At 43.2% G+C, this 27,118-nt stretch overlaps 1 protein-coding gene across 1 annotated transcript in view; it reads right to left on the bottom strand.

The window, feature by feature from the left end:
* SWT1 (SWT1 RNA endoribonuclease homolog) overlaps window positions 1–27,118 on the bottom strand; it is a 77,882-nt gene that overhangs the window by 39,772 nt on the left and 10,992 nt on the right. The window contains exons 6-13 of the mRNA XM_089311944.1: window positions 24,053–24,761; window positions 20,427–20,486; window positions 17,900–18,029; window positions 15,760–15,861; window positions 14,775–14,963; window positions 10,912–11,005; window positions 3,317–3,462; window positions 1,370–1,533 (exon numbers count right to left, since the gene is read on the bottom strand). Coding sequence (XP_089168070.1) covers window positions 1,370–1,533; window positions 3,317–3,462; window positions 10,912–11,005; window positions 14,775–14,963; window positions 15,760–15,861; window positions 17,900–18,029; window positions 20,427–20,486; window positions 24,053–24,761 — 1,594 coding nt within the window. The remainder of the gene's footprint in view (window positions 1–1,369; window positions 1,534–3,316; window positions 3,463–10,911; window positions 11,006–14,774; window positions 14,964–15,759; window positions 15,862–17,899; window positions 18,030–20,426; window positions 20,487–24,052; window positions 24,762–27,118) is intronic.

Below are 27,118 nucleotides of genomic sequence, written 5' to 3'. Positions count from 1 at the left end.
CTAAGCACTTAGGCCATCTTCCACTGCTTCCAGGCCATAAGCAGAGAGCTAGATCAGAAGAGGAACAGACGGGACCTGAACTGGCGCCCTTATGAGACACCAGTACCATAGGCAGAAGCTTAGCCTACTATGCCACAGAGCCAGCGCAGGAAAAAGTTTTAATCAGCAAAGTTTTTCAATCCACTTTTTAACCTGGTAATCTCTATGACAAAATCAATCTAATTATTTTAAATAACTGGGGAAAATCTATCTAGAAAAAAATTGTCAAATATAACTGCTTCAATCTTACAAAGCTATGTTTATAAAGATCTACAAAGAAAAATAAAAAATAAGCCATGTTTATAAAGAAAATTGATCATTTAGTTCTATTAATACTATTTTAATTATTTGTCTTTCTCCTATAAATATTCAATTTAAATCAATTCTCACAGTATCTTCTGATCATTCTTCATCATCTTGGTTGAACACTCCAAAAATGTAACCAAGGGGCTGATGCTGTGGTGCAGGGGGTTCAACTGCTGCCTGCGATGCCAGCATCCCTACTGGAGTACTGGTTCCAGTCTCAGCTGCCTGGCTTTCAACTGAGCTCTCTGCTATTGCACCTGGGAAAGCAGCAAAAGATGGCCCCTGCCATCCACGTAGGAGACCCCGATGGAGTTCCAGGCCCAGGCTTTGGCCTGGCCCAGCCATTTGGGGAGTGAACTAATGAATAGAAGATCTTTTTCTCTGCATCACTGCACCTCTGTTACTCTGGCTTTCAAATAAGTAATAAAAAAATATACATATCATCCACAAAATCTAAAAATATGTATATGTAATCAAGCAGCAAACTCACTGTATTAGCAAATGTTAGAATCTCACTAAAGAGCTGGGATGGACAGAAGCTAACTGATGGAGCAAAACGTTTCTCCTAACTATAAACATGAACAGCAAGCAAACACTAAACAGAACTTTTAGGACCACTTTTGCTAAAGTTGACTGCAGAAAATACACACATCTAAAGAAAATTCAAAATATGTTGTTAATATGATCAAATTACGCTGGTTCTCACAGTTACGGGCACAAACCAAAATACACACTTCTTGAATCCACAGATGAATACATTTAGCTTGGGGAAATTTCTTATATTAGACATTTTGACAGTACTCAAACTAAACAGGAGCAACTTTTCTGAATTCCATTCAAGCTCCATGGTAAAAGCATTGTCCTGCCCATTAAGAAATATCTATCATCTACCTAAAAGTTTGTTCAGAACCTTGAAGAAAAAGTTTAATGTGATACATATTACAATGTTTATGTTCTTAAACAATTATTTAAGATAACAAAATCAATGAAGAAGAAATTTTCAACTAAGAGTTGAACTAATCACCTCCATCCAGAGGTTTCCAAAAGCGATTTTCATCTCTGTTTCTAATATTGAAGACAAAGCCGTTCCAAGAGACTTTTCAAGATCAGATATGATGCTCTCCAGCAGAATGGACAGTCCAGAATTCGCGGCTTCTTCCTCATGGCTCCCTTCCAACAGTGCTGCTTCTTTAAAACAAATCGGTAACAGGCTTTGTTAGGGCTCTAAAAGTAAATGTTATACATATATAATAAGTATTTGGCCATATATATAAATGTGTTATATATAATTAATCTTCGAATTACTTAGAAGAGAGAGGTAGTTTATTTTTAAAATAGTCTCTACTATAGTGGTTTTAGACCTCATATAATCAGGGCAGAGGCCCGGTACAGCAGTTAAGATACCACTGGGTGCCTGCATCCCATACTGGCATGCCTGGGCTCAAGTCCTGACTCCACTCCCAATTTCAGCTTCCTCCTAGTGTATACCTTGGGAGTTTGGTCTCTGCCACCCACAAGGGAGACTTGGAAGGAATTCTCATCTCCCAGCATTGGCTACAGCCCAGCCCCAGCTATTGTGGGCCTTTGGAGAGTGAACCAGTAGATGGTAGCTCTCAAAAAAAAAAAAAAAAAAAAAAAAAAATCCAAATAAATAAAATGACACTAACGTAAAGGGCAAACTAAAAATATGCTACCCCTGAAAAAACTGTAAACCATAATATTCTATTACTCCTTTCCAATGTCATTGTGCATTTTATAATAAACAACATGCTATTTCCAAAAAGCGCCAATAAGCAGTATGTATGTACATATCAGTATTTATAGAAGTACAAAGAAAAAGTAAATACGTATTAGAGACTTCAATAACTATTTTCCCCATGGAATGAAAAGATGGGATATCCTTATAAATGATGTCAGACTTAATATACTATTCCATCAAACATCAAGCTACTGAAAAGACTATTCTGCTGGAAAATGAGATAACAGTATTGCCTTTTAATTATCTGTATAAAATTTAAAAGAGGAAAATCATTCCTAATGTTCTGTTTCTCCATTAACTGAATTTTTACTATATTGAAAGAAGTGGCTGGCACCGCGGCCCAATAGGCTAATCCTCCGCCTGCAGCGCCAGCACACCGGGTTCTAGTCCTGGTCGGGATGCCGGATTCTGTCCCAGTTGCCCCTCTTCCAGGCCAGCTCTCTGCTATGGCCCAGGAGTGCAGTGGAGGATGGCCCAACTCCTTGGGCCCTGCACCTGGCTCCTGGCTTCGGTGGCCATTGGAGGGTGAACCAACGGCAAAAGGAAGACCTTTCTCTCTGTCCCTCTCTCTCACTGTCTACTCTGCCTGTCAAAAAAAAAAAAAAGAAGCTATGAAGCTAATTTTCAAAAAAGACTAAAATATTCTTTCTACTTCAAATGTATATCTCCTATAGTTAATACTACTTTAAAAGGTGTTCTCTACAAAGCACAAAATAGCATGCACACAGCGATTACGAATATGGAAAAATGTGTACGAAATACTAATAAACGAATAAATCCCTAATGTTACAAAACACAGTGGAGAGCCTTTGGCTTACAACAAGCCAGTCTGTACTGCATGAACAAACAGGAAAGAAGCGTGACGTCTTCAATCATGAAGACTCTCAAAGCAGCAGCAATGCTGATCACCTTGATTGGATCAGTACAGACTGCACACATGCACCAATATGTCACACTGTAGCCCGTAAATTCATACATCATAAATAGTGAAAAGTTAAATTCATAAAAGAACACATAGAAGGCAATATTATTCATTAGATTTTCTTTTGGATTATCATTTTCATTTAATTCTAAAATTTACGTGCTGGAAAATACTCCCAACATGATTTTTTTTTAATTTATAAGATTGAAATTTATTAATTACAGATGCCATCAACAATCTTAATGCATAAAATGAGGTATATTTCTAATTATTCACAGTAAGAATACTACCTGCTTTCAACTGTTGCTTAGAAACACAAGGCTGATGACACACATCTGTGTTCTGAGACAAGTTCAATAACTCTGCACTCAATTCTTCTTTACTGAGTGACTTCACACCACTTATTAGGCCTTTGTTTCTTAAATTTCTATCATCCCTAAGATGGGGGTTAGGAGGAAAAAATATTTTTTTATAAGATAAACCAAATGGCAACTCAAAAACACGGGATCTGGTCCAGCGTTGGTGACTATTGGCATACGACAAAGGATCACATTTTTTAAAAATATGAAGATAAAGGACTGTATGTAAAGTCACATTTCATGAGCTTTAGGTTACAATAATAATAATAATTTATCTGCTGAGTGTTTCCCTGGTCTCAAGCGCCTTGCTAAGTTCTTGGTTAGTCTTCACAATCCGTCTCTGAGATAGGAGTGGTACTCATTTCACAGATAGGAAACTGAGGGGTACAGAGGGTACATGACTTACCTAAATTATAATAACCCAAAGAGAAATAAACAGAGTCCTAAAACAAGCAATAACTTACACAGAACAATTACCAACATACTCAGAGTGTGCAGAAACCAAGTAATATGAATTTGTATTTGCTCAAAGAGCAAGACAGTCCATGAGGCCAGGTAATGGGGTCACAGAGAAAGACAAAAGCATTAGTAAATGGGAAAACACTTAATGACGTCAATGGGGAAGTGGTCTGACCAGATCTGCATTTATTAAATTGTTCTGGAGCCCAGCCGACTTCCAGCTTCTGCTAGGGGCAGAGTTGCTTGGTCAGACTAACCTTCCTACAGATGAGAATTTATAAAATCTGAACAAAAAAGGAAATTAATTATTTGAAGGTATTAGTGAGCATTAAATTGGAAACAGAACTAGTGAGAGGGGAGTCTGCAAGACATAGAAATTGCACTTGTGAGAGCTACAAGTTTCTATCTTTTGGCCTGAAGGCATTTCCCAATTCATCAATGGCTTAGGAACACAGAACCATGGTCTCAGTGGCTTGAAATGTAGAGAACTGTGTTTAAGAATGACCTGAGGGAAACTGAAGGGAAGAACTCAGAGCAAGTAAGCCCCAAAATCTCCACATAAATTCTGACCAGCAGAAACATCACACTGCTATGAGAAAGCAATCAACACAATCAGACTCGGATGCAGCACAGACGCTGAAGCTGCAGAGAATTTAAAATAATTTTGATTAACAAGTTAAAGGCTCTAATGGAAAAAGTCAATAGAATGAAAAGGCAGATCGTTTCAGCAGACATGAAAACCCTAAGAATGAAGTAGACATGCTAGCAACAGAAAAACAGCAACAGAAGTGAAGAATGCTTCTGATAGGCTTGTCCAAAGGCTCATCAAAGAGGAGGGGAAAAGAGATGAGAAAACAATCAACAAAATTGAAGACAGGTCAAAAGAAACCACTCGGGGCTGGCGCTTTGGCACAGCGGGTAAATCCGCCACCTGCAATATGACATCCCATGTGGGCTCTGGTTTGAGTCCCAGCTGCTCTGCTTCTGATCCAGCTCCTTGCTAATGCACCTGGGAAAGCAGTGGAGTATGACCTAAGTCCTTGAGCCCCTGCACCTGCGTTGGAGACCCAGACAATCCTGGCTCCTGGTTTCAGATCAGCTCAGCTCCAGCTACAGCAGCCATCTGGGGAGTGAACCAGTGGATGGAAGACCTCTCTCTTTCTTTCACTGTCACTCTCTCACTCTCTTTCTGTCTCTACCTCTGTCTGTAACTCTTTCAAAATAAATAAAATAAATCTTTAAAAGAAAAAAAAGACTAGATCTCTTTAAAAAATATCACTTAAACTGAAACGAGAGAATGAATGTTTTTTTTAAAATACATCCCAGAGCTGTGGAACTATATATATATATATGTATATATATACACACACACACATATACTGTTGTATGAGCCTTATTCAGCATTGTCAAGCAGTATATTATTTGAAGGCAGACCAATACCAAGTAAAAAATGAGTATTTTAAACGCCAGGGCAACCCCAAGAAATTTTTTCAAAAAGGTATAAATAATCAATAATGGAGATGAAACACTGTAGAACAGAAGTAGCCAATAATGGAGATAACACTGTAGAACAGAAGTAACAAGCAGAAAGTGACTAGAAAAATGGCAGCTGTCAATCCAGCCGATTAGGTGAGTGTGGTCTACATTCGCCAATGAAAAGACAGAAATGATTAGACTGCACAAAGAGAACTAACTATATGTTATCTGCAAAACTTAAATATTAAGACATAGATTAAAAGCAAAAGGATGAAAAACAATATACCACATAAGTACTAAACAAATGAAAGCTGGAATAGTTACATCAATACTTGACAAAGGAGACTTCAGAACCTGGAATATCACCAGGAACAAATAAGGTCATGCTATCGTTTGAATATGATTTGGTCCCAAACTCATGCATTTAATCCCCAAAGTCATAAATTAATGGTACAAAGAGGGTAGAAACCTAATCCAATTATGGGGTTTAGGAGGTGAGGTGCAGTAGGAGGTCCCTACTTCACAGTGGATGTGTTTTTATAAAAGCCTGAATTGGGCCCAGACATTTCACTGTTTCCTTGCCCATCATGTGACCCTAAGCCTCCACACATCAGATGCCAGACCATTGCACCTGCTTGATCTCAGACTGTGAACCCAGGGAACCTGGAGCCAAAATAAATCTTCTTCCTTTATAAAACTAGGGTACCACAAATATTTAATAATACAGACAAAAAGCTGACCAGTAAAGAACATTATACAATGATAAAGGGGGTCAATTCTACAAGAAGACATTTTTTTTTTTAAAGATTTGTTTTATTTATTTGAAAGAGTTAGAGAGGTAGAGACAGAGAGGTCTTCCATCCGCTGGTTCACTCCCCAACTGGCCACAATGGCCGGAGCTGTGCTGATCAGAAGCCAGGAGCCAGGAGCTTCTTCCAGGTCTCCCATGCAGGTGCAGGGGCCTAAGGACTTGGGCCATCTTCTACTGCTTTCCCAGGCCATAGCAGAGAGCTGGATCGGAAGAGGAGCAGCCAGGACTAGAACCGGCACCCAAATGGGATGCCGGCGCTTCAGATCAGGACTTTAACCTGCTGCGGTACAGTGCTGGCCCCCAAGAAGACATCCTAAACAATCCTAAGTGTGTATGCACCTCACTACAAGTTTCTATTTTTTGCCTCAAAGCATTCCCACGATTCATCAACATCCTACAACAGAAAAATCACAGCCTAGTGACTGTCATAATACATGAAACATGACAAACTGGAAGGAGAAAAGAAAAAATTGCTTACAGTTGAGATCTCTCTCAGTGATCACAACATATAAGACCTAAAGAACACTATCAACCAGCTTCACACACCCAAATTAATAGACTACTCTATCCACAGAAGCACATAAAACACCCACCAATAGAGATCAAAATCTTGACCACAAAAGTAATGTGGTCAAATGTAAAAGAACAGAAATCATAAAAATTGTGTCCAAAGCCATAATGAAATGAAGTTACAACTCAGTAATAGAAAGATATATGGAAATTTTGCAAATATTTGGAATTAAGAAACATTTAAATAACCTGTGATCAAAAAAAAATCACAGTGGAAATTATAAAGAATACAGAGTCAAATAAAAAAATTACAAAATTTGAGGAACCAACTATACTAGTACTTAAGAAGGAAATTTATAGCAGTCTCAATTATCAACCTTCTATCTGAAAAAAGAAGAAAAAAGCACATGGGGCACAGGGTACTCGCAGGAATAACTAAGGTGTCCCATATTTGGACAGGCTTGTGGCTGCACTGTGTCCTGTATATTGTACATGAAGATTTGTGCATTCCAGTGTTAAGTATGTTTTTCTACAACATTTTTAAAAAATGTATGAATCATGTGGGCTGGGATGTGTACAGAAGTAAAGACAACAGAAGAATGGCAGTCTTGATTGCTGCTGCAGCTGGGAATTTAGGAGTTTATGAACTCTTCTTCAGTTTGAACACTAAAGAAATTTTCCAAAATGAGAAGTTTTTTGAAAATTACAACACCTTTTTAAGTTCTTAAAGAATGGAGGGGTTGGCCGGCACCACGACTCAATAGACTAATCCTCTGCCTGTGGTGCCGGCACCCCGGGTTCTAGTTCCAGTCAGGGCACCGGATTCTGTCCCAGTTGCTCCTCTTCCAGTCCAGCTCTCTGCTGTGGCCAGGGAGTGCAGTGGAGGCTGGCCCAAGTGCTTGGGCCCTGCACCCCATGGGAGACCAGGATAAGTACCTGGCTCCTGGCTTCAGACTGGCGCAGCGCACCGGCCATAGCAGCCATTTTGGGGGTGAACCAACAGAAGGAAGACCTTTCTCTCTGTTTCTCTTTCATTAACTCTGCCTGTCAAAAAAAAAAAAAAAAGGAGGGGCTGGCACTGTGGCATAGCAGGTAAAGCCACCACCTGCAGTGCCAATAGCCTATATGGGAGCCAGTTCAAGAGCCGGCTGCTCCACTTCCAATCCAGCTCTCTGCTATGGCCTGGGAAAGCAGTGGAAGATGGCCCAGGTGTTTGAGCCTTGCACTCATGTGGGAAACCTGGAGGAAGCTCCTTGCTTCTGGCTTCAGACTGGCTCAGCTTCAGCTGTTGCAGCCATTTGGAGAGTGGACCAGTGGATGGAAGACCTCTCTCTGCCTCTGCCTCTCTCTACCCCTGCCTTTCAAATAAATAAATCTTTTATAAAAGAAAAAGAATAAATGGAGAAGAGCAAATATGAAAACAGAGTGCTTAATTAGTCTTAGAATAGAAAAAGGAAAACAACACAGCCTGACATGGGTAGTGTCGGGGGGTAAGGAAGACCTGACCCCGAGCACTGAACAACGGACTGCAGAGTGCGGACGGAGAGATGGGCATGGAAATGACCACCAGTGTCCGGCTGCAGTGAACTGGAGGGAGATGGTATTTTTCCCTGAGGTGAAGAACAAGGATCAAGATTTCACTTTGGAGAAGACAGGCTTCAGATTTCGACCAGACGTCCAAGGAGAGACATCGAATGAGTGTGGGATATAGTAGTTCAGAGTTTAGAAAAGGGGCCAACATTGTGGCACTGAGGGTTAAAGCTCTGGCTTGCAAGACCAGCATCCCATAGCAGCGCCAGTTCGAGTCCCGGCTGCCCCACTTCCAATCCAGCTCCCTGCTAGAGTGCCTGGGAAAGCAGCAGAGGAAGGCCCAAGTGCTTGGGCCCCTGCACCCGTGGAAGACCCAGAAGAAGCTCCTGGCTCCTAGCTTCACATCAGCTCAGCTCCACCCATTGTAGCCATCTGGGGAGTGAACCAGTGGATCGAAGACCTCTGTCTACCTCTCTCTGTAACTCTGTCTTTCAAAATAAATAAAATAAAACTTAAGAAAAAGTAATATGAGGGGCCAGTATTGTGGTACAGGGGGCTAACCCACAAAGGCAATCCCACATGAGCACCAGCTAGCAAGCTGGATGCTCCACTTCTGATCAATTCCCTGCTAATGCACCTGAGTGCAGCAGACGATGGCCCAAACCCCGTGCCACCCCTGTGGGAGACCTGGATGGAGTTCCAGGCTCCTGGTTTCTGCTTGGCCCAGCCCTGGCCATGTGGCCAAGTGGGGCGTGAACCAGTGGATGGAAGACTACTTCCTCTCTGTCACTCTTTCTCTGTAACTATGCCTTACAAATAAATACATAAAGGAAGAAAGGGAGGGAGGGAGGGAGGAAGGGAACGGAAAGAAAGAGGGAGGGAAAGGAACTAACACGAACTGGAGATAGCCATGCTCGCCCAGCTGTGGGACTGTACATGTAAGGAGACCACTCAAAATGATGCACGGCATATAATGTAGCAGAAGTTTTCCATCTTACTGTCATTATCAACCAATATTACTGACATCAAGATCCTCCATTTAAGTAATATAAACATTTTCATGCAATAATAGGTATGGCTTACACACTATACATAATCACCACCATTTATGGGGGGGGGGGGGCAGACGGACCGAAAAAGAACAGGCTCGGGGCTGGCACTGTAGCACAGCGGGTAAAGCTGCCACCTGCAGCACTGGCATCCCATACGGACACTGGTTCAAGTCCCGGCTGCTCCATTTCTGATCCAGCTCCCTGCTAACGCACCTAGGAAAGCGGTGAAAAATGGCCCAAGTCCTTGGGACCTTGCACCCACATGGGAGACCCAGATGAACTTCCTGGCTCCTGGCTTCAGCCTGGCCCAGCTCCAGCTGCTGCAGCCATTCAGGGAGTGAACCAGCAGATGGAAGAGCGCTCTCTCGCTCTGTGTCTGCCTCTCCCTCTCCCTATCTGTAACACTGACTTTCAAATAAAATAAACCTTCAAAAAAAAACCAGAAAGCAAAAACACAGGCTCAATACCTGGACCATGAAATCACTACAAATTTTCATTACACTGAAAAAAAAAAAAAAAAAGTCATACCTATTAATCCCAAGAAAGTACATACACGATGGAGAACCGAGAAAATCTCATTCTGAACTGAACTACAACAGTAACTAACGATGGGAGGAGCGTCTGGTCTGGTGCTGAAGGCGCCAGCGGGATGAGTACCTCCCACAGCAAAGGCTGGATTCACATCTGAGTGTGATCACAAACTGCAAAAACTCCAATTTGTAATGAACAGAAAGATTTCAAACTAAAGTTTTTCTTCTATTTCTTCAGACCCTTTCCTTACACACGATGGAATTCAATTCTGTTTAGCATTGCATTAGTTTTTATGTTATGAAAACGTTAGTGGGGAAGGAAGGAGGAAGAAGGAATGAGGAGGGAAACCCCGAGGAATCTCTGAGTAGGACCCTGGTCGAAGTCCTTTGTAGGTGTTATCTAATCAAACCCACACGCCAAGTAAGGGATGAAGACCCTCTCTCTCATTACACACAAGGAAACTAAGCTAAGCAACCGCCAAGCTGACGTGAATGCAAGACTCCAGCCCACAGTACCCAGAACCCAACTGCAATATAAATTACCCCCACCCCCACAAGGAACCGCAGGTCTACAAAATTCTGTAAGACTGTGATTTATGAACTGTTTGGGGTGCATCTGTCTTTCCCTGCCTTTTCCAAAGTTTTCTGGATAGCATACGAACTTAATTAAAAGGTACTTTATTATTTGAGCTCTCATTCATTTAGGGCTCACATTATAACATCAGATATAATGAGCGTGCTTCCTAGCAGATTCATAAAATTAGGTTCTGATTCTTAGTACGGTAGAGACAGTATGATTTAAAAAATATTTGGTGGGACTTATTACTCAAAACAAAGACTGGGGCTAGTGTCGTGGTGCAGCAGGTAAAGCTGCTGGTGTCCCTTATGGATGCCACTTCATGTCCTGGTCCTCCATGAGCTCCCTGCTAATGGCCTGGGAAAAGCTACAGAAATGATCAGAGTACTTGAGCCCCTGCTACAAATGTGGGAGACCTGGCTCCTGGCGCTGGCCCAGCCAAAGCTCCAGCCGTTGCAGCCATCTGGGGAGTGAACCAGTGGATGGAAGATCTCTGTCTCTCCCTCTGAAACTTTTTCAAATAAATAAATAAATCTTAAATAAAAAAAAAAAGCAAAGACTAAAATAACTATGAAACTCACGTGCACAAAATAACGAGAGAACAAGGGAATAATTCCTGGTACTGAAGACAGCATTTTAATACTCGATCATCATTGTTCTCATCACGCAATCCATCTGTAAATGTAGCAAAAGCAACTGTCAATGAGCACACTAGAAAAGTGGGTTCCACATGAACAATCTGGGCTGTAGTCCCAAATCTAAAACATGCTGAAGTTTGAAGGCAGTGAAACTACTCTATGATACTCTGAAGCAGACACAGGCATTTACATCTGTCCAAACCTACACAATGTGCAGTTCCCAGAGCAAACACTCAATCCAACAACAGCTCAGTGCTACCAATATTGTCAACGCAGGTTCATCAGCTCTAACAGACGCACCACCCTAGTGGTTGGAGGTATAATGGGGGAGGCTATGATGATGGGAGTACGGTGGGAAGTAATGGAAATCCATGTATCTTCTACTTAACTTTGCTGTGAGCCTAAAACTACTCTAAAAACTAAAGTCTATTTTTAAAAACTTAGAATAAAGAAAACTTCTTAAGTAAAAAGAAGATAAATGACAACAAAACAATGTCTTGGAAAAACTCTAGATCTACAATTCACATCGCATATAGCTGTGGACTTAAAGACTAGCATATGCCTATTAATAAGCTCAAAGGAAACAACTGGAATCAGTAGGATAAGTTGTTCTAGAATTCAAAAGCTGGGGCCAGCGCTATGGCGCAGTGGGTTAAAGCCCCAGCCTGCAGCGCCATGATCCCATATGGGTGCCACTTCCAATCCAGCTCTCTGCTATGGCCTGGGAAAGCAGTAGATGGCCCAAGTCCTTGGGCCCCTGCACCTGCGTGGGAGACCTGGAAGAAACTCCTGGCTCCTGGCTTCAGATCAGCTCAGCTCTGGCCATTGCGGTCATCTGAGGAGTGAACCAGCAGAATGGAAGACCTCTCTCTCTCTCTGGCTCTACCTCTCTCTGTAACTCTGACTTTCAAATAAATAAAAATAATTTTTTTAAAAAAAATCAAAAGCTATGAATCCTGGTCTCAACTCAGGTATGTATAGACTGTAAATGAATTATACAATTACATCACACTTAAAAATATCTCAGCTTTAAAAAAAAATGTGCATAAGCTAATCAGCACCCATTCTAAAGCCAAAATGAGCTGTGGAAGGAAGGAAACACAAGCCCTAGGCAGAGAACACAAAGAGTAATTTCTAATAAATGTTCATCGGTTGCTGAGAGGGTGTCCTCTGGCATTCTCCACGCCTTAAAACTTAAGTCTTTGAGAAAATAACGCAATGCGCAGTAAAAGGGCCAGACAGCATTTCTCAGCTTCTACTCGACCTGCCCCTGAATCTTGAGGGTGACTGTTAGTAATGTAGACTGCAGGGCACATCCAAGATTGATTTCCAGGTAAGAATTTTTGGAGCCTGGACCCAGATACTAATTTAAACTCTTACACACTAAAACAGAAGGCGTACTAGCCGAAAGACCTCCATTTGCTTCCCAGTGTACATTTTCCCCTCACTTCCAATCCAGCTCCCAGCTCATGCTCCTGGGAGAGCAGTTGGTCCAAGTACTAGGGTCGCTGCCTGCCACGTGGGAGACTCAGCTATTTGGGGAGTGAACCAGCAGATATCTCTCTCTCCCTCTCTCTGTAACTCTGCCTTTCCAATAATTAAAACAAATATTTTATAAAACCAGAATTATCAATACATGGAGCTGGAAAAATACATCTAAAAGTGCAAGAATGTTCATAAAATATTTACTAATTCAATAAATATTTTTTTATGCAATTGCTCAGGAACTTCACAAGTAAACAAAATAAAAACTCTAGAAATTGCCCAGTCTGGTTTTAATCTCTGGGCAAGGTGCTTCACCAGAGGGAGTCAATGAAGAGTGGATTTCCCGCAGCTGGCCCAGTATACAGCAACACTAAATGGTTAAGATTATATTATGTAAGAATCAGCTCAAATGGCAGCTCTACAGCAACCAGCTCTGTTACCTAAACCTCAAAAACAAATTCACATAAAACAGCAAGATTATTCATATCTAGTAGAATTGAATTTCCTCAAGTGCAATTATTATCCTCATTCACTGCTGCAGCCCATTCTTAGAAAAATGTCTGGTACAAATAGTCATCAAAAAAATGAATCAACAAAAATATAATTAAAGAAAATATAAGAATATGAAACAAATGTCTAATCAAGAGGGTGACATAAAACTTTCATATTTTGCCCTTTATTATTTTTACCCTCTTATTAAAGAATATGTAATTTTATAGAAAACTTAGAAAAAGGAAGCCAAGTTAAAATAACTCATATTTGTCAGTCAAATATCACCATTATTCATCATTTAATTATATGTGTAAATACATTTGGGATTATTTCTTATATTTTATAAACCTTGTTTTTATTTATTATTTTACTTAAAATTACATGCCATCAATGGTTCCCAAAACATAGTATTCTCTCACATGGCTACACCAATGTACTTACCATGTCCAATCGTTATAAAGGTAATTTACAATTTTTTGATGTACAATAATGCTTTGAGGAATAAATTTACCTAAACCACTGTGATCAACTCATTCATTTGCTTTGTTTTGTTTTTTTAAGATTTTTATTTATTTGAAAGGCAGAGTTACGGGTCTTGAACCAGCGCCCATATGGGATGCCAAGCACTGCAGGCAGCGGCTTTACACACACTACTACAGTGCTGGACCTCATTATTTCTTAAGATACATTTATACAGGGGGCCGGTAATGTGGCGTAGCGGGTAAAGTTGCCACTTGCAGTGCCCGCACCCTTTGGGTGCTGGTTGGAGGCCTAGCTGCTCCACTTCCAATGCAGCTTTCTGCCATGGCCAGTAGAAGATGACCTAAGTCCTTGGGCCCCTGCACCCACGTGGGAGACCTAGAAGTAGCTCCTGACTCCTGGCTTCAGACTGGCACAGCTCCAACTACTGCAGCCATCTGGGAAGTGAACCAGTGGATAGAAGATCTCTCTCTCTCTCTGCCTCTTTGAACTCTTGACTTTCAAGTAAACAAATAAAGTCATTAAAAAATAAGATACATCTATAGAAAGAAGATTTTACTGCTAGGCTCTTCAACGCACACTGCTTACTTACTGTCCTAGCCGCAGTGGGCATCCGGCTGGGTTCAGGATTCCGAGCCTCAGAGGGGCTGGGTCAGAGTCTGACTCCTGACTCCAGCTTCCTGCTGATGCACTCACGGGAAGGCAGCACTGAAGGCTCAGGAAGCTGGTCCTGGACCAGCACCGTGTGTAGCAGGTAAAGCCACCGGCTGTGCTGCCAGCATCCCACACAGGCACCAGTCCACGGCCCACTGCTGTGCTTCTGATTCGGCTCCCTGCTAATGGCCTGAGAAAAGCATCACTACCATTCACATGGGAGACCTGAATGAAGCTCCTGGCTTTGGCCTGGCCCAGCACTGGCGCTGCAGCCATCTGGGAGCGAACCAGCAAATGGAAGACATGTGTGTGCATGTGTGTCTAACTCTTGACTTTCAAATATATACATCTTTAAAAAAAGAAGTTGGGCCCCTGCCTCTCACATGGGAGACCTGGATTCTCTTAGGAAAAAAGAAAAAAAAAGGTGCCCAAAGTTCTGTAGTAGTAGAGACAAGTAGGCACATAGAAGTCCACAGTCCTGCCTGTGAAGTAGCGACAGTTTTTCCCTAAGTACGGGGAAAGCAGAAAAACAAAAACCCAAGATCCCAAACTAAGCTGCAAACCATCGCAACACCCTTCCCAAGTCACATTCCAATGCCATCAATTTTTTTAAAGGTTTGCACTACTTCCCTCCAATAATGTTAGCAGCCCAACAAGCCTAAAGTCAGGATGCACCGTGAGAGAACAATACTTACAAAATTTTTGTGATGCAAGTTGTATTGACTGACCCCACAGTTTCCTGTCTTTGCTTTTCAGACTGTCATTGATGAAATGAACTGCAGGGATAGCTTTGTACTGTGCATGTTTCAGTAGCTTTCCTTCTTTCATGCGGTCTAGTTCTTGCACAACAACCCAGGGGATTATTAAGATAAGTCTGTCAAAGCCTAAAAAAAAATAAGATTTCTTAGGATTCAACATTTAGTGAACTACCAAATCAAATAGTTGTAAGAAAAGCAAGTTTCCCTACTTTTAAGAAATTCACAATAAATGGATACAATAATTTGTAAAATGAAAATTAAAAAGGGAAGTGGCAAAAGTTAAAATAATAATATTGGAGATCAAAAAAATGCATTCAGATTGCTAGTTTAACTTAGGCTATTTTTTTTTTCAGTTAAACTGATTATGCTTAAGAGCACATCCAAACGGAGGCAGCCTTGAGGCACTGCCAAGTTAACCCACCACCTGCTAGCCCCCATCCTGTTAACCCACCACCTGCTAGCCCCCATCCTGTTAACCCACCAGCTGCTAGCCCCCATCCTGTTAACCCACCAGCTGCTAGCCCCCATCCTGTTAACCCACCAGCTGCTAGCCCCCATCCTGTTAACCCACCACCTGCTAGCACCCCACAATGGAGTGCCAGTGCAAGCTGACTGCTCTACATCTGATCCAACTCCCTGTTGATGTGCCTAGGAAGGAGTGGAAGATGGCCCAAGTGCTTGGGCCCTCTACCCACATGGAACAGCTGGATGGAGTCCCAGACTCCCCACTTTAGCCTAGTGCAGCACGGACATCCCAGCCATCTGGGGAAAGAATCAACAGAGGGAAGATCTCCGTCTGTCCCTCCATGGTTCTTTCAAGTAACAGATCTCTACAAAAGGGGGCAGGGGCACATCCAGATGGAGAGGTGTCCTTGAGGAAAAAGAAACAACAACCATTGACTTACACTTGTTTTTTAAATACCTGGTATTTCTGTTGTGTTCAAAATTCTAACAAATTTGAGATGATTCATCAGAATATTTGTGTCAATAACAATTAGCAGCTTTTTGTCCAAAGCAGTATTTGCTGGAGAAAAAGAGCACAACCAGGATTTCAGGACTCTTGAAAATAGACTTGCATAGAGACTAAAATTTTGATATCATACAACACAGAAAATTCAACTAAATTTAAAACCTATGATTTGTGAACTTAACCTATCAGAGAAATCACAGAATCAGCTGGACTCTCAGAGGGGTAACAGTCTGGTTCATCTTTGTGTTGCGAAGTAGGTTTTCCTGAGAACGAAGGGTCCCCTGGGCAGGAATCGGGACTCTTGTTTGGGGTGGGGGTGGAAGGGGTGGACTCATCCAGGACCAAGAGGGGAGAAGGTAAGGTCAGGTCTGGCAAAGCAGACACACATGAGGAGACTGGGAGCCAAGACTGGAAAACAGCCCGAGAGAGTCTGATAGCATTCCTCAGAGGAGGAAGTCCTCCAGAAAACGAAAAACAATTGCTTCTACTCCGGTTCTTAAGGGTGAAAGAATAGTAATCAATGGTTAGTGATATGAGACTAACATTAGAAATTGATTATGGGTAGATTTTAAACCATAGGCAGCCGTGCCTCAGCAGGAACTGTTTCTAAGCCCTGTCCTGTGGGACTTTGTGGTTGTACACTTAGCAATTTAAGCTAATTTTAGTAAAACTGGGTAGAACATAAATGAAAAAATAAACTTAAGTCTTCAAAAAGTTCATAGAAAAATACATATTATGGAAAAGCTATACATGGATTTCGGTTTCAAAATCTTTTGCACCAAAATAAATTTAACCTTTCATTCCATTTTCCACAAGCTTTTTAAAATACCCTCTATGAATAAAGGAATCAGATAATAATACCACTGGTATTATTATCTTATAGAGAAATTGTGAGAATCAGATAAGTTAAAGCCTAAGATATCATTTAGCATACTGAAAAATGCAATATGAATGCAAAACTACAATGCTATTTTTATAACTAGAATTCAAAATAGTATACTAATAGATTTTGGATAGTTCTCTACAATTATCTTTTTTTTTTTTTTTTTTTTTTTTTTTTTTTTTTTTGACAGAGTGGAAAGTGGGAGAGAGAGACAGAGAGAAAGGTCTTCCTTTTGCCGTTGGTTTACCCTCCAATGGCCGCTGCGGCCGGCGCATCGCGCCAATCCGAAGCCAGGAGCCAGGTGCTTCTCCTGGTCTCCCATGGGGTGCAGGGCCCAAGCACTTGGGCCATCCTCCACTGCACTCCCTGGCCACAGCAGAGAGCTGGCCTGGAAGAGGGGCAACCGGGACAGAATCCGGCGCCCCGACCGGGACTAAAACCCGGTGTGCCGGCGCCGCTAGGTGGAGGATTAGCCTAGTGAGCCGCGGCGCTGTCTCAATTATCTTTTTTCAATAGTAAAAATGATCAGATTTTACTATGTGAACAAGAAATCCATGAATATAATCACATAACCTGTATTATTTCTACCCAGTGTTTTATATACTTCAAATTATTAAAATTTATGACTAAGAGCAAGAATAAAAGACAACTCATAACTCTACCTTTTGGCCACAGAAAAATAGAAAACTGCCTACTAACGTAAGATATATAAAACAAATTATAAGAGTAGGCACTGAGTCAAATGGTCAAGACACCAGGCTGGGATGCCTGCATCCAGCTGGGTTCGGGCCCAGCTCCGCTCCCAATTCCAGCCTCTTGCTAACATGCACCCTGGGAGTCAGCAGGTGAGGGCTCACGTGGCTGGGTCTCTGCCACCCCTTAGAAGACTGGGATTGAGTTCAGGCTCCTGGCTTTAGTCTGCACAGCCCTGCTATGGGCATCTGGAGAATGAACCAGCATATGGGGGCCCTCTGTCTTTCCTAGTCTCTCTGCATCTCAAGTTGGGCTGGGGGGGGGGGGGGGAGGTTTAAAAAAAAAAAAAAAAAAAGACAACCAATAGACCTGAATCCTGTAGGTGAAAGAAATATTCTATATCATTTCAAATGAGCATATTTTAACATTTTCCACCAAATACTGTACAAGTTAAATGCTGGCACATGAACTCTTAGAAGCACAGCAGTGCATCGGCATTAACATACATTAACACACCTGCAGAAGAATGGGCATCGTCTTCCACCAGGTCGACGTCCATACTCACTAACTCTCCAGAAGGCGGAGCCGCAGGCAAACCCACACTCTTCCCCACACGGGCAGCATGCAGCTCTTCCACTATCTGCATCTAAAGTGGAAAAGGCTCCAGTGAAGTATTCCGAGTTACGGATTCAACGGATTATTAGGAGAAGACAGCAATCAATTCTTAAGTTACAGACGACAAGACAGCTTGTGAAAGGAAAGTTTTTAAAAATATGGAAGCAGTATGGTAAAATAATTCAAAGCACAAACATATAAATGGCTGCTTTTTTTCCTTAAAGATTGATTTATTTATTTGAAAGGCAGAGTTACACAGAGAGAGAAGGAAGGTGAGAGAGAAAGAGAGAGAGAGAAGTTTTCCATCTTCTGGTTCACTCCCCAGATGGCTGCCGGAGCTGTGCTGATCCGAAGCCAGGAGCCAAGAGCTTCCTCTGGGTCTGCCACGTGGGTGCAGGGGCCCAAGGACTTGGGCCATCTTCCACTGCTTTCCCAGGCCATAGCAGAGAGCTGGATCAGAAGTGGAGCAGCCGGGACTCAAACAGGCAGCCATATGGGACACCGGCACTGCAGGCGGCAGCTTTACCCACCACACCACAGTGCAGGCCCCATAAATGGCTTTAAAAAATCATTTGGGGGGCCGGCGCCATGGCGTACTTAGTTAATCCTCCACCTGCGGCGCCGGCATCCCATATGGGCGCCGGGTTCTAGTCCCGGTTGCTCCTCTTCCAGTTCAGCTCTCTGCTGTGGCCCAGGAGGGCAGTGGAGGATGGCCCAAGTGCTTGGGCCCTGCATCCGCATGGGAGACTAGGAGGAAGGACCTGGCTCCTGGCTTCGGATCAGCGCAGCACTGGCCATAGCAGCCATTTGGGGAATGAACCAACAACGGAAGGAAGACCTTTCTCTCTGTCTCTCTCACTGTCTATAATTCTACCTGTCCAAAAAAACAAACACTGAATATCCAGTTCCTTTCAGGATTTTTCTGAGGATTAAATAAATTATGTGAAGCTCCTTGCAGAGAGCCTAGCACAGACATCATTTTCATTTTCATTTCATTTTCATTTCCATTCTCATTTCAAAGTACTTTGAGCCAAAGATGTGTTCTTGAGATTGTTTTTAAGACACGAAAAACAAAATCTAGATGTTAAGTCCCTTCTCAATTAGGGAAGTACTTCCATGATAAACCTTGATGAAAGGAAAACATAAGCTAAGCCAGCTTTACAGCAAAGGTAGGAAACCTTCTACCAAGGGACACTGACCGTAAGGAAAACACAACCAGCTGCACCAAACAATCAGTATTGTTGAAGTCTCTAAATAGAAAAGTACAGGGGCCAGCACTGCGACACAGCTGGTTAAGACGCCACACCTGCAGTGTCAGCATTCCACATGGGTGCTGGTTCATATCCCAGTTGCTGCACTTCTGATCCAGCTCCCTGCAAATGCACCTGGGAAAGCAGCAGAAGATGACCCAAGTCCTTGGGCCCCTGCACCCACATGGGAGACATGGATAGAGTTCCAGGCTCCTGGCTCCAGCCTGGCCTGAACCCACCTGTTGCAGCCATCTGGGGAGTGAACCAGCAGAAGGAAGACCTTTCTCTTTTTCTCTAACTCTGCCTTTCAAATAAATCAATAAATCTTTAGAAAAAATATAAGTGCTGCATGAATCTAATTTCAATTTAGTGCCAGAGAACATGAAGTGCCAACAGAAACTCTTTGAGGGTTAATCAGGAGATTTTAGCCAAGAACACGCGTGCATGTTTTCACTGAATAACATTTTCATCCTATTGCTGATTAGGGCAACGAGATAAAACACATTCATGTCATACTACATTTGTCAGTTGCCAAAGCCCAGGAGTACACTGATAAAAGTGCGGCAACATTAAATCAAAATGCAGGAAACCTGTGGGCCACGGGTTCCATGCTCTCTTCAAAACAGATTAGCTTATTAGAAACAAAGACAAAAAGAGTAACTGAGTAAACATAAATACATTTCCAAAGAGTTTCTGATGACTTCCTAAAAACTGCATATATTTTGGAGCCAGCGCCGTGGCATAGCGGGTAAAGCCGCCACCTGCGGTGCCGGCATCCCATATGGGCGCCAGTACGACACCCGGCTGCTCCACTTCTGATCCAACACTCTGCTATGGCCTGGGAAAGCAGAAGAAGATGGCCCAAGTCCTTGGGCTCCTGTATCCAGGTGGGAGACGTGGAAGAAGCTCATGGTTCCTGGCTTCGGATCGACATAGCTCTAGCCCTTGCGGCCATCTGGGGAGAAAACCAGCGGGTGGGAGACCTCTCTCTCTTTCTGCGCAACTGACTTTCAAGTAAAATAAAAAAACTTAAAAAAAAAGAATACATATTTTTAAGTAGATATATCACCATTATTTTCACATAATCAAGGTTTTCGTGGTCTCTAATTTTTATTAAAAGGATGAGCTGTTTGGCTTAATTTCATTAAAAATATTCAAAGCAAATAACTATCAATAACCTCTTGGTCTGTATCCTCAGTACTTTCAGATGACGCCGAAGAACGTACTGCTTCAAAATTCTGAAATGAAAAGCAGCTGTATTAGTTAAGAACAAACCATGAACCTAGAGTCTGGGTTCCCAGCCGTGGTACCAGTAACATCTGGGGACAGATCACTGTGCTGCCGCCGTGTGCACTTCAGGATACTCAGCAGAGACCCTAGTCCCCGCACACCAGCCATCAGCAGCACTGCCCATCCACTCTGACTTACACAGCCAACACTGTCCCCAGACACTGCCCGACATGCCCTGGGTGGCAAAACTGCCCCTAGCCCCCAGAATAGGAAAACGCCATACTATCAAGGTGTGAAATGTGGTGGAAATTCTTCAAGGTTTATTCTTTCACATAAACACTGCTAAGAAAGATCCACATTCTAAACACAAAGCTAAGCTACAGGCCACTCTATGAAATACAAAGAACCACGGCAAAGGTAAACAAGCTGTCCTTCAGGACGGGAGATTTTCATCCAGGAATAACCGAGCCTCATCTAGAAAAACAACAGAGAATTTGAGAATTACAACATGCCCGAGGGGGCAGCACTGTGGTGCAGCGGGTTAATGCCCTGGCCTGTAGTGCCGGCATCCCATATGGGCACCGGTTCTAGCCCCGGCTGCTCCTCTTCCGATCCAGCTCTCAGTTGTGGCCTGGGAAGACAGAAGATGGTCCGAGTCCTTGTGCCTCTGCACCCATGTGGAAGACCTGGAAGAAACTCCTGGCTTCGGATTGGCACAGCTCGGCCATTGCGGCCATCTGGGGAGTGAACCAGCGGATGGAAGACCTCGCTCACTCTCTGCCTCTGCCTCTCCTCTCTCTGTGTAACTCTGACTTTCAAATATATAAGTAAATCTTAAAAAAAAAAAAAAAAATTGGCCAAGGCAAGAAGGCTGAAAAATGTACAGCTGTAATCTGTGTGGTTACAGCACCAGAGGATTGTGGTTTTATTTTTGTCTTCTAACAGAGACTGAAAAATCTCTCCATGAATTCCAACACTGTACTGGCACGTTTGCTGAATGGATGACACCTACTTGACCCCACATACAGGTTACAATCCAAACCAAAGCTTGTTCTAAGAATTCTCCGAGATAACTCCAAGCTCACCGGCTGTTTAGGAAGCTATTTATGGGATGCGTTACAGACCCTCTAAACAAGCGCATCATACGCAGAAATGCTTTATGAGAGCTCATCTTTCTGCCCCATCTTCCCAACACCATCAGACCTCACAAACGTCACACCGTACGCAGCGCACAGACGGCCCATTGGAGCTCTACCCTTCAGTGAGCACAGGATGCATAATTCCCTCTCCACCCGACTTTAAATCTATTAGACATCTTTATGGTTCTTGGACAGCAAACGGCAAGCAAGCTAGATTATTAGAACTTCTTGCGACTCCTGACATGCTAAGTCTCTCTCTTCTCTTCCTTAAGTCACTGCCGCTACTGTCAGTGCATGTGCTGTCACCCGACAATGCAGAAAAGTCCCACCAACTCAGTGAGCCCATGACTGCTTGCCTCCCCTGCCACGTTTCATTAGGGGTGACAAAGGGGATACCAATCATAAGGATACTAATGGTGTTATCTCTCAACAGAAAATGCAATGACACTGCCCCCGATCACATTCCAGGGGTTCTCTTCCAGCTAAGGACACATGAGAAAGAACCACCCCGTCAGGACACTGGCTTCCTCACTGACTTCTGCTCCCACATTTCTGCACGCGCTGACTCAGTCACACTGAGCAATGCACATGCCTCCTGCAGTGCGCCTGTACACCTCTGTGTCAGTCACTCAACTGTCACCTACACAGGATGGACAGCACTTCCACTCCTCGCTCTACACACCCTTCAGACCAAACTCAACAATCTCAGGCTGGGCGAGTCCTTTCTTAACTTGTCCAGAGGGCCGTGCTAACACCACGGGCTCTGACATTCACTTCACTACAGCACAGTTCTGTATATTCACTGACCGTCCTTTCCGGGGCATCCCGAGGGTGCAGATCCTCGCACTCATCTCTAAATCCCTGCATCTGAAAAGCACTTACCTTTAATTAAGGTTTAATAAATGAATGAATTCCAGGCTCACAGACTGGTAAGAATAGCGGTTTATAAGCCATGAGTCCAGAACATTCATTCGTACTGAGGGGAGGGGGTCTAGATCAAAGAACTAGTAACTAAGAAATAAAAGCAGCTGTTTTCAGGGACCAGCGCTGTGGCACAGTGGCTTAAGCCACAGCCTGCGATGCTGGCATCCCATATCAGAGTGCTGGTTCGACTCCACTTCAATCCAGCTTTCTGCTAAAGTGCCTAGGAAGACAGCCTAGATGACCTAAGTACTTGGGCCCCTGCCACCCACGAGGGAGGCCAGAGGTCGTGGCTCCCGGTTTCACCCTGGCCCAGACCTGGCTGTTGCAGCCATTTAGGCAGTCAGTCAGCAGAAGAAGATCTCTGTCTGTCTCTCCCTCTTTGTTTCTGTGCCTTTTTTTTTTTTTTTTTTTTTTTTGACAGGCAGAGTGGACAGTGAGAGAGAGAGAGACAGAGAGAAAGGTCTTCCTTTGCCGTTGGTTCACCCTCCAATGGCTGCCGCGGCCAGCGCACCGCGCTGATCCGATGGCAGGAGCCAGGAGCCAGGTGCTTTTCCTGGTCTCCCATGGGGTGCAGGGCCCAAGCACCTGGGCCATCCTCCACTGCACTCCCTGGCCACAGCAGAGAGCTGGCCTGGAAGAGGGGCAACCGGGACAGAATCCGGCGCCCCAACTGGGACTAGAACCTGGTGTGCCGGCGCCGCTAGGCGGAGGATTAGCCTAGTGAGCCATGGCGCCGGCCCTGTTTCTGTGCCTTTCAAATACATTAATAATTTTTTTTTAAAAAGTAGCTATTTTCTCTCTAGGAAAGCATAATAAGTTAACTAACAACATGATTATTAAATCCAGAAATTATTTCCTTAGAAGTACACTCATTATAGATAAACAATCAGCTACTGAGGAATTAGTAAAACAAAACAAATAAGGAATTAAATTGATTATCTGCAGTCAGTGATGTGCCCCTGCATCTCCCAGCCTGCTGCCTTCATCTGGGTGACTCCAGCTCATTCTTTAGTTCTCACTTTAAACACCACCCCTCCACTGAACCTTTCTGAATGAATCTACCCACAGTCCACCAAGGCTTTGTTCATCCCCTGCGGTGTCTTCTCGTGATAAATAACAAGGACTTTACCCATCATATTTAAGGAAAGTGCTTATCTTTCCTTATAATAAGTCTGAAACAGAGAATGAGTGTCTCTTACAGGCTAGTTCACTGCAGTATCTGGCACAGAGTTGCCTTGGAAAAATCATCTGTTGAAGGAATAAGCAATTCAGAATACTCCCCAAGTGTGCTCCAGTGTCTGGGGCTGCATCTGGAACCACCTGTCCCCACCCTTGCACACACTTCCTCCGCACGGGTCAGTATCACAGGGCATCGTCCCAGTGAAGGCGGCACCAAAGAGAGCAAGACAGGAGATCCACACGTCCCTTCACGACAACCTTCCGTCACCCCGCTGTGCCGACCCTCAGCGTCAGAGTCCTCGGCTGACACCTACACACCTCGCGCTCCTCACCTCAGCAGCGGTTTCCCCAGAACTGCAGTCAGTGCTCTGCGGACGCTCATCACGAGAGGTGCCTTTCCACTCAGCAGCAGGCTGCTTACGTGCGGCATCTGAAAACCAGCGTCTGGGTTTGTGCCTGACAGAACTGCAGGAAGCGCGGAGGCCTTCCCGGCGTTCTTCCTCCTGCTCAGCCTCCCACTTGCCAGACTCTTTCTGGAGGGCAGGATGGGATTTAATCGGGATTTTGAAACTGATCTTCCTTCTACATTCGAAAGTCTCCTTGATTATCTCGTTGGAGTTAGAATCCTGAGAAAATGGAATTCTCTCGCGTTTCTCCGAGAAACGTTGTTCAGAACTGTCTCTAAGTTTACTGTTCCTTTTTTTCTTGCGTTTTTTCGTCTTTTCCCTCTGAGCAAGTAAAGGAGGCCGTTTCTCTTCCCCTGCCTGGCCTGCAGCTTCAGGTCTCACATCTCTGGCAGTCCTAGGACTGCTAAGGTTCGTAACATCACGATCAAGTGTACTCCTTACATTTGTCAATTTAATATCTTTAAGTTTAAAATCTGCGTAGTTATTTATATCTTTTTTAGCTCCATTTGAGGAAGGACTATGTGAAGTAATTTGATTATCATTTGAATATGAGGCTTCTTGGATTTTATCAGGTTCTTGGGATGAGGAATTGATTTTCAGTCTCTTTCTGGGAGTGTCAATTTCTACACTCAATCTGCAAAGCAGAACAGAGACCCAGGTTACAGTTATACATAATGCTGCAGTTTACCATTTTAGTTAGGGACGACAGCACTGGCCTGACACCAAAGTTCATAAAAAGTAAGAAATGGTCACATTAAAAATGAAGTGAAAAGAATTGCTGGACAAATAATGTGGGAATCACGGGTTTACTATTTGGAAAAAAAATACAAATTTATAGCTTTGTGTAATAGCAACCATAAATTCCAAAGGGATTAAATACTTAATACCAAAATACTCATTATCATAATTGCTATAATTTTTATCAAACCCTTATAAACCCCGGGTGGGGGCAGAGAGGGGAAAGAGAGGAAGAGGGAGAAGGAGTGTTTGATTTCCAACTATGATAACAGTGGGAGAAATAAAGAAAAACATTAATAGCAATGTAACTATTTAAAACCTCAGAATACAAAAAAGATTTTAAAAATCAGAAGAACTGAGAAATGGTATTTGCTAGAAATGTGACAACTTACTACCCTCAGCAGATAAAAAGCCCATCAAAAAATACTAAAACTCCAGATTAGGACATAAAAATTAAAGAGAAAAAGGGAATGGCTAGTAAACATTTTTTTTTAAAAAAAGTATATTCTCAATAATTTGAATAAGCATAATAAAAAGACCAGAAAGAGGCCAGCACCATGGCTCAACAGGCTAATCCTCCGCCTGCGGTGCCGGAACCCCGGGTTCTAGTCCCGGTCGGGGTGCCGGATTCTGTCCCGGTCGCTCCTCTTCCTGTCCAGCTCTCTGCTGTGGCCCGGGAGTGCAGTGGAGGATGGCCCAAGTGCTTGGGCCCTGCACCCACATGGGAGACCAGGAGAAGCACCTGGCTCCTGGCTTCAGATCAGCGCGGTGTGCCGGCCACAGCAGCCATTGGAGGGTGAACCAACGGAAAAGAAGACTTCTCTCTCTCTCTCTCTCTCTCTCACTGTCCACTCTGCCTGTCAAAAAAATAAAATAAAAAATAAAAATAAAAAAAAGAGCTAAAGGCAATAATATTTTCCTGCTTAATAAAAGCAGACATTACTTTGTAGTCAAAAAGAAAGGGGAAAATGTTTAATTAAACACAATCCATTAATTCATGTTAATATAAATCGTTAATTTTTAAGAGCCCATCATTCCACTAGGCATTGAACAGCCAGTAACACATAACATGTAAGAGTCCTAACACCAACTGGTTTACAGTTCAACAGAAGAAAAAGACAGTAAATAAATGACTTCTCTAATAATTAAGAACACAGGAACCAGCTATAACATCTCAGAGTTCTAAGAATTCCACGTGAGTCTCCATCTGGTTTTAATTTCTTTGTTACCTCTTTTGTACAAAAAAAAAAAAGCAAAACAACAACCGCCTATGGGTCAGGTATTTGGCTCAACAGTGAAGTCACTGCTTGGGACATCCCTATCCCACGGCAGAGTGCCTGGGCTTGCTCAGGTCCCAGCAGGTGACACATGGGCAGCTGGACCCCTTCCTGGCTCCCAGCTTCAGCCTTGCCCAGACAGCCCAGCTGTTGCAACCATCTGGAGAGTGAACCAGCAGGTGAAAGATTTCTCTGCTTCTCTTTCTGCTTTTAAATAAACATAATTTAAAAGAAATCCACACGTAGTTTTTTCATTATACATTCTCCATGAACTTTCTGAAGCCCCATATATGGACAACTCAACAGGGAGCGGCGAGTCCATTTACACTTTGCCCTCTTAGATTAGCACATAAAGGCAAGGGCTAAAAATTGTGCCATTAAGCTAAAGGCAACTAGTGAAAAGTCAAAGTGTTTCAGAACTTAAGAAGTCCAAAGGGAATTAAAAGTCTGGTTTAGAGAAACACACTAAGGAAAACTATCATGTGAACATGAAGGCAGAGATGGGGCAATATCTACACCCCTAGAAGTAGTCAGAGATCATCAGCAAATGACCAGAAGCTAAAGGAAGGCATGGACAGAGGCTCCCCTACAGCCTCAGGAGGAACCGAGCCTGCCCAAACTCAGATCTCAGACTTGGGTTGTTGAAGCCAACCATCCTGTGGGTTTGACTACTGGAAGGAAGGAGAATGGCACAGGATACATGAGTTGGGGCTGCCCTCAACTTGTTCCAGCACTCTCTGCAATGTTGTGGCGCAGGGCGCACTGTACACAGGGGGTAGTACTCACACCCCAGAGAGCCCTGTCACAGAAGTTCAGGAAGGAAGGAAATCTAGTTTGGAAAAGTCAGGCAGTGACAGTCACCATAACACAAACGCCATGATAGAATGAATGTACCTCAACAAAGCAATGTCTCACCAAAACACAGAGATGATTCAAAAGAAAAACTGAACAAAAGTAAGAGGCAAATTGGATTTGT

Source organism: Oryctolagus cuniculus, chromosome 13 (assembly GCF_051225735.1).
Source record: "Oryctolagus cuniculus isolate XC-2025 breed Fujian yellow rabbit chromosome 13, ASM5122573v1, whole genome shotgun sequence".
Taxonomy (NCBI): domain Eukaryota; kingdom Metazoa; phylum Chordata; class Mammalia; order Lagomorpha; family Leporidae; genus Oryctolagus; species Oryctolagus cuniculus.
The sequence above is the reverse complement of the archived record's forward strand: the minus strand, read 5'-3'. Positions and strand labels throughout refer to the sequence as shown.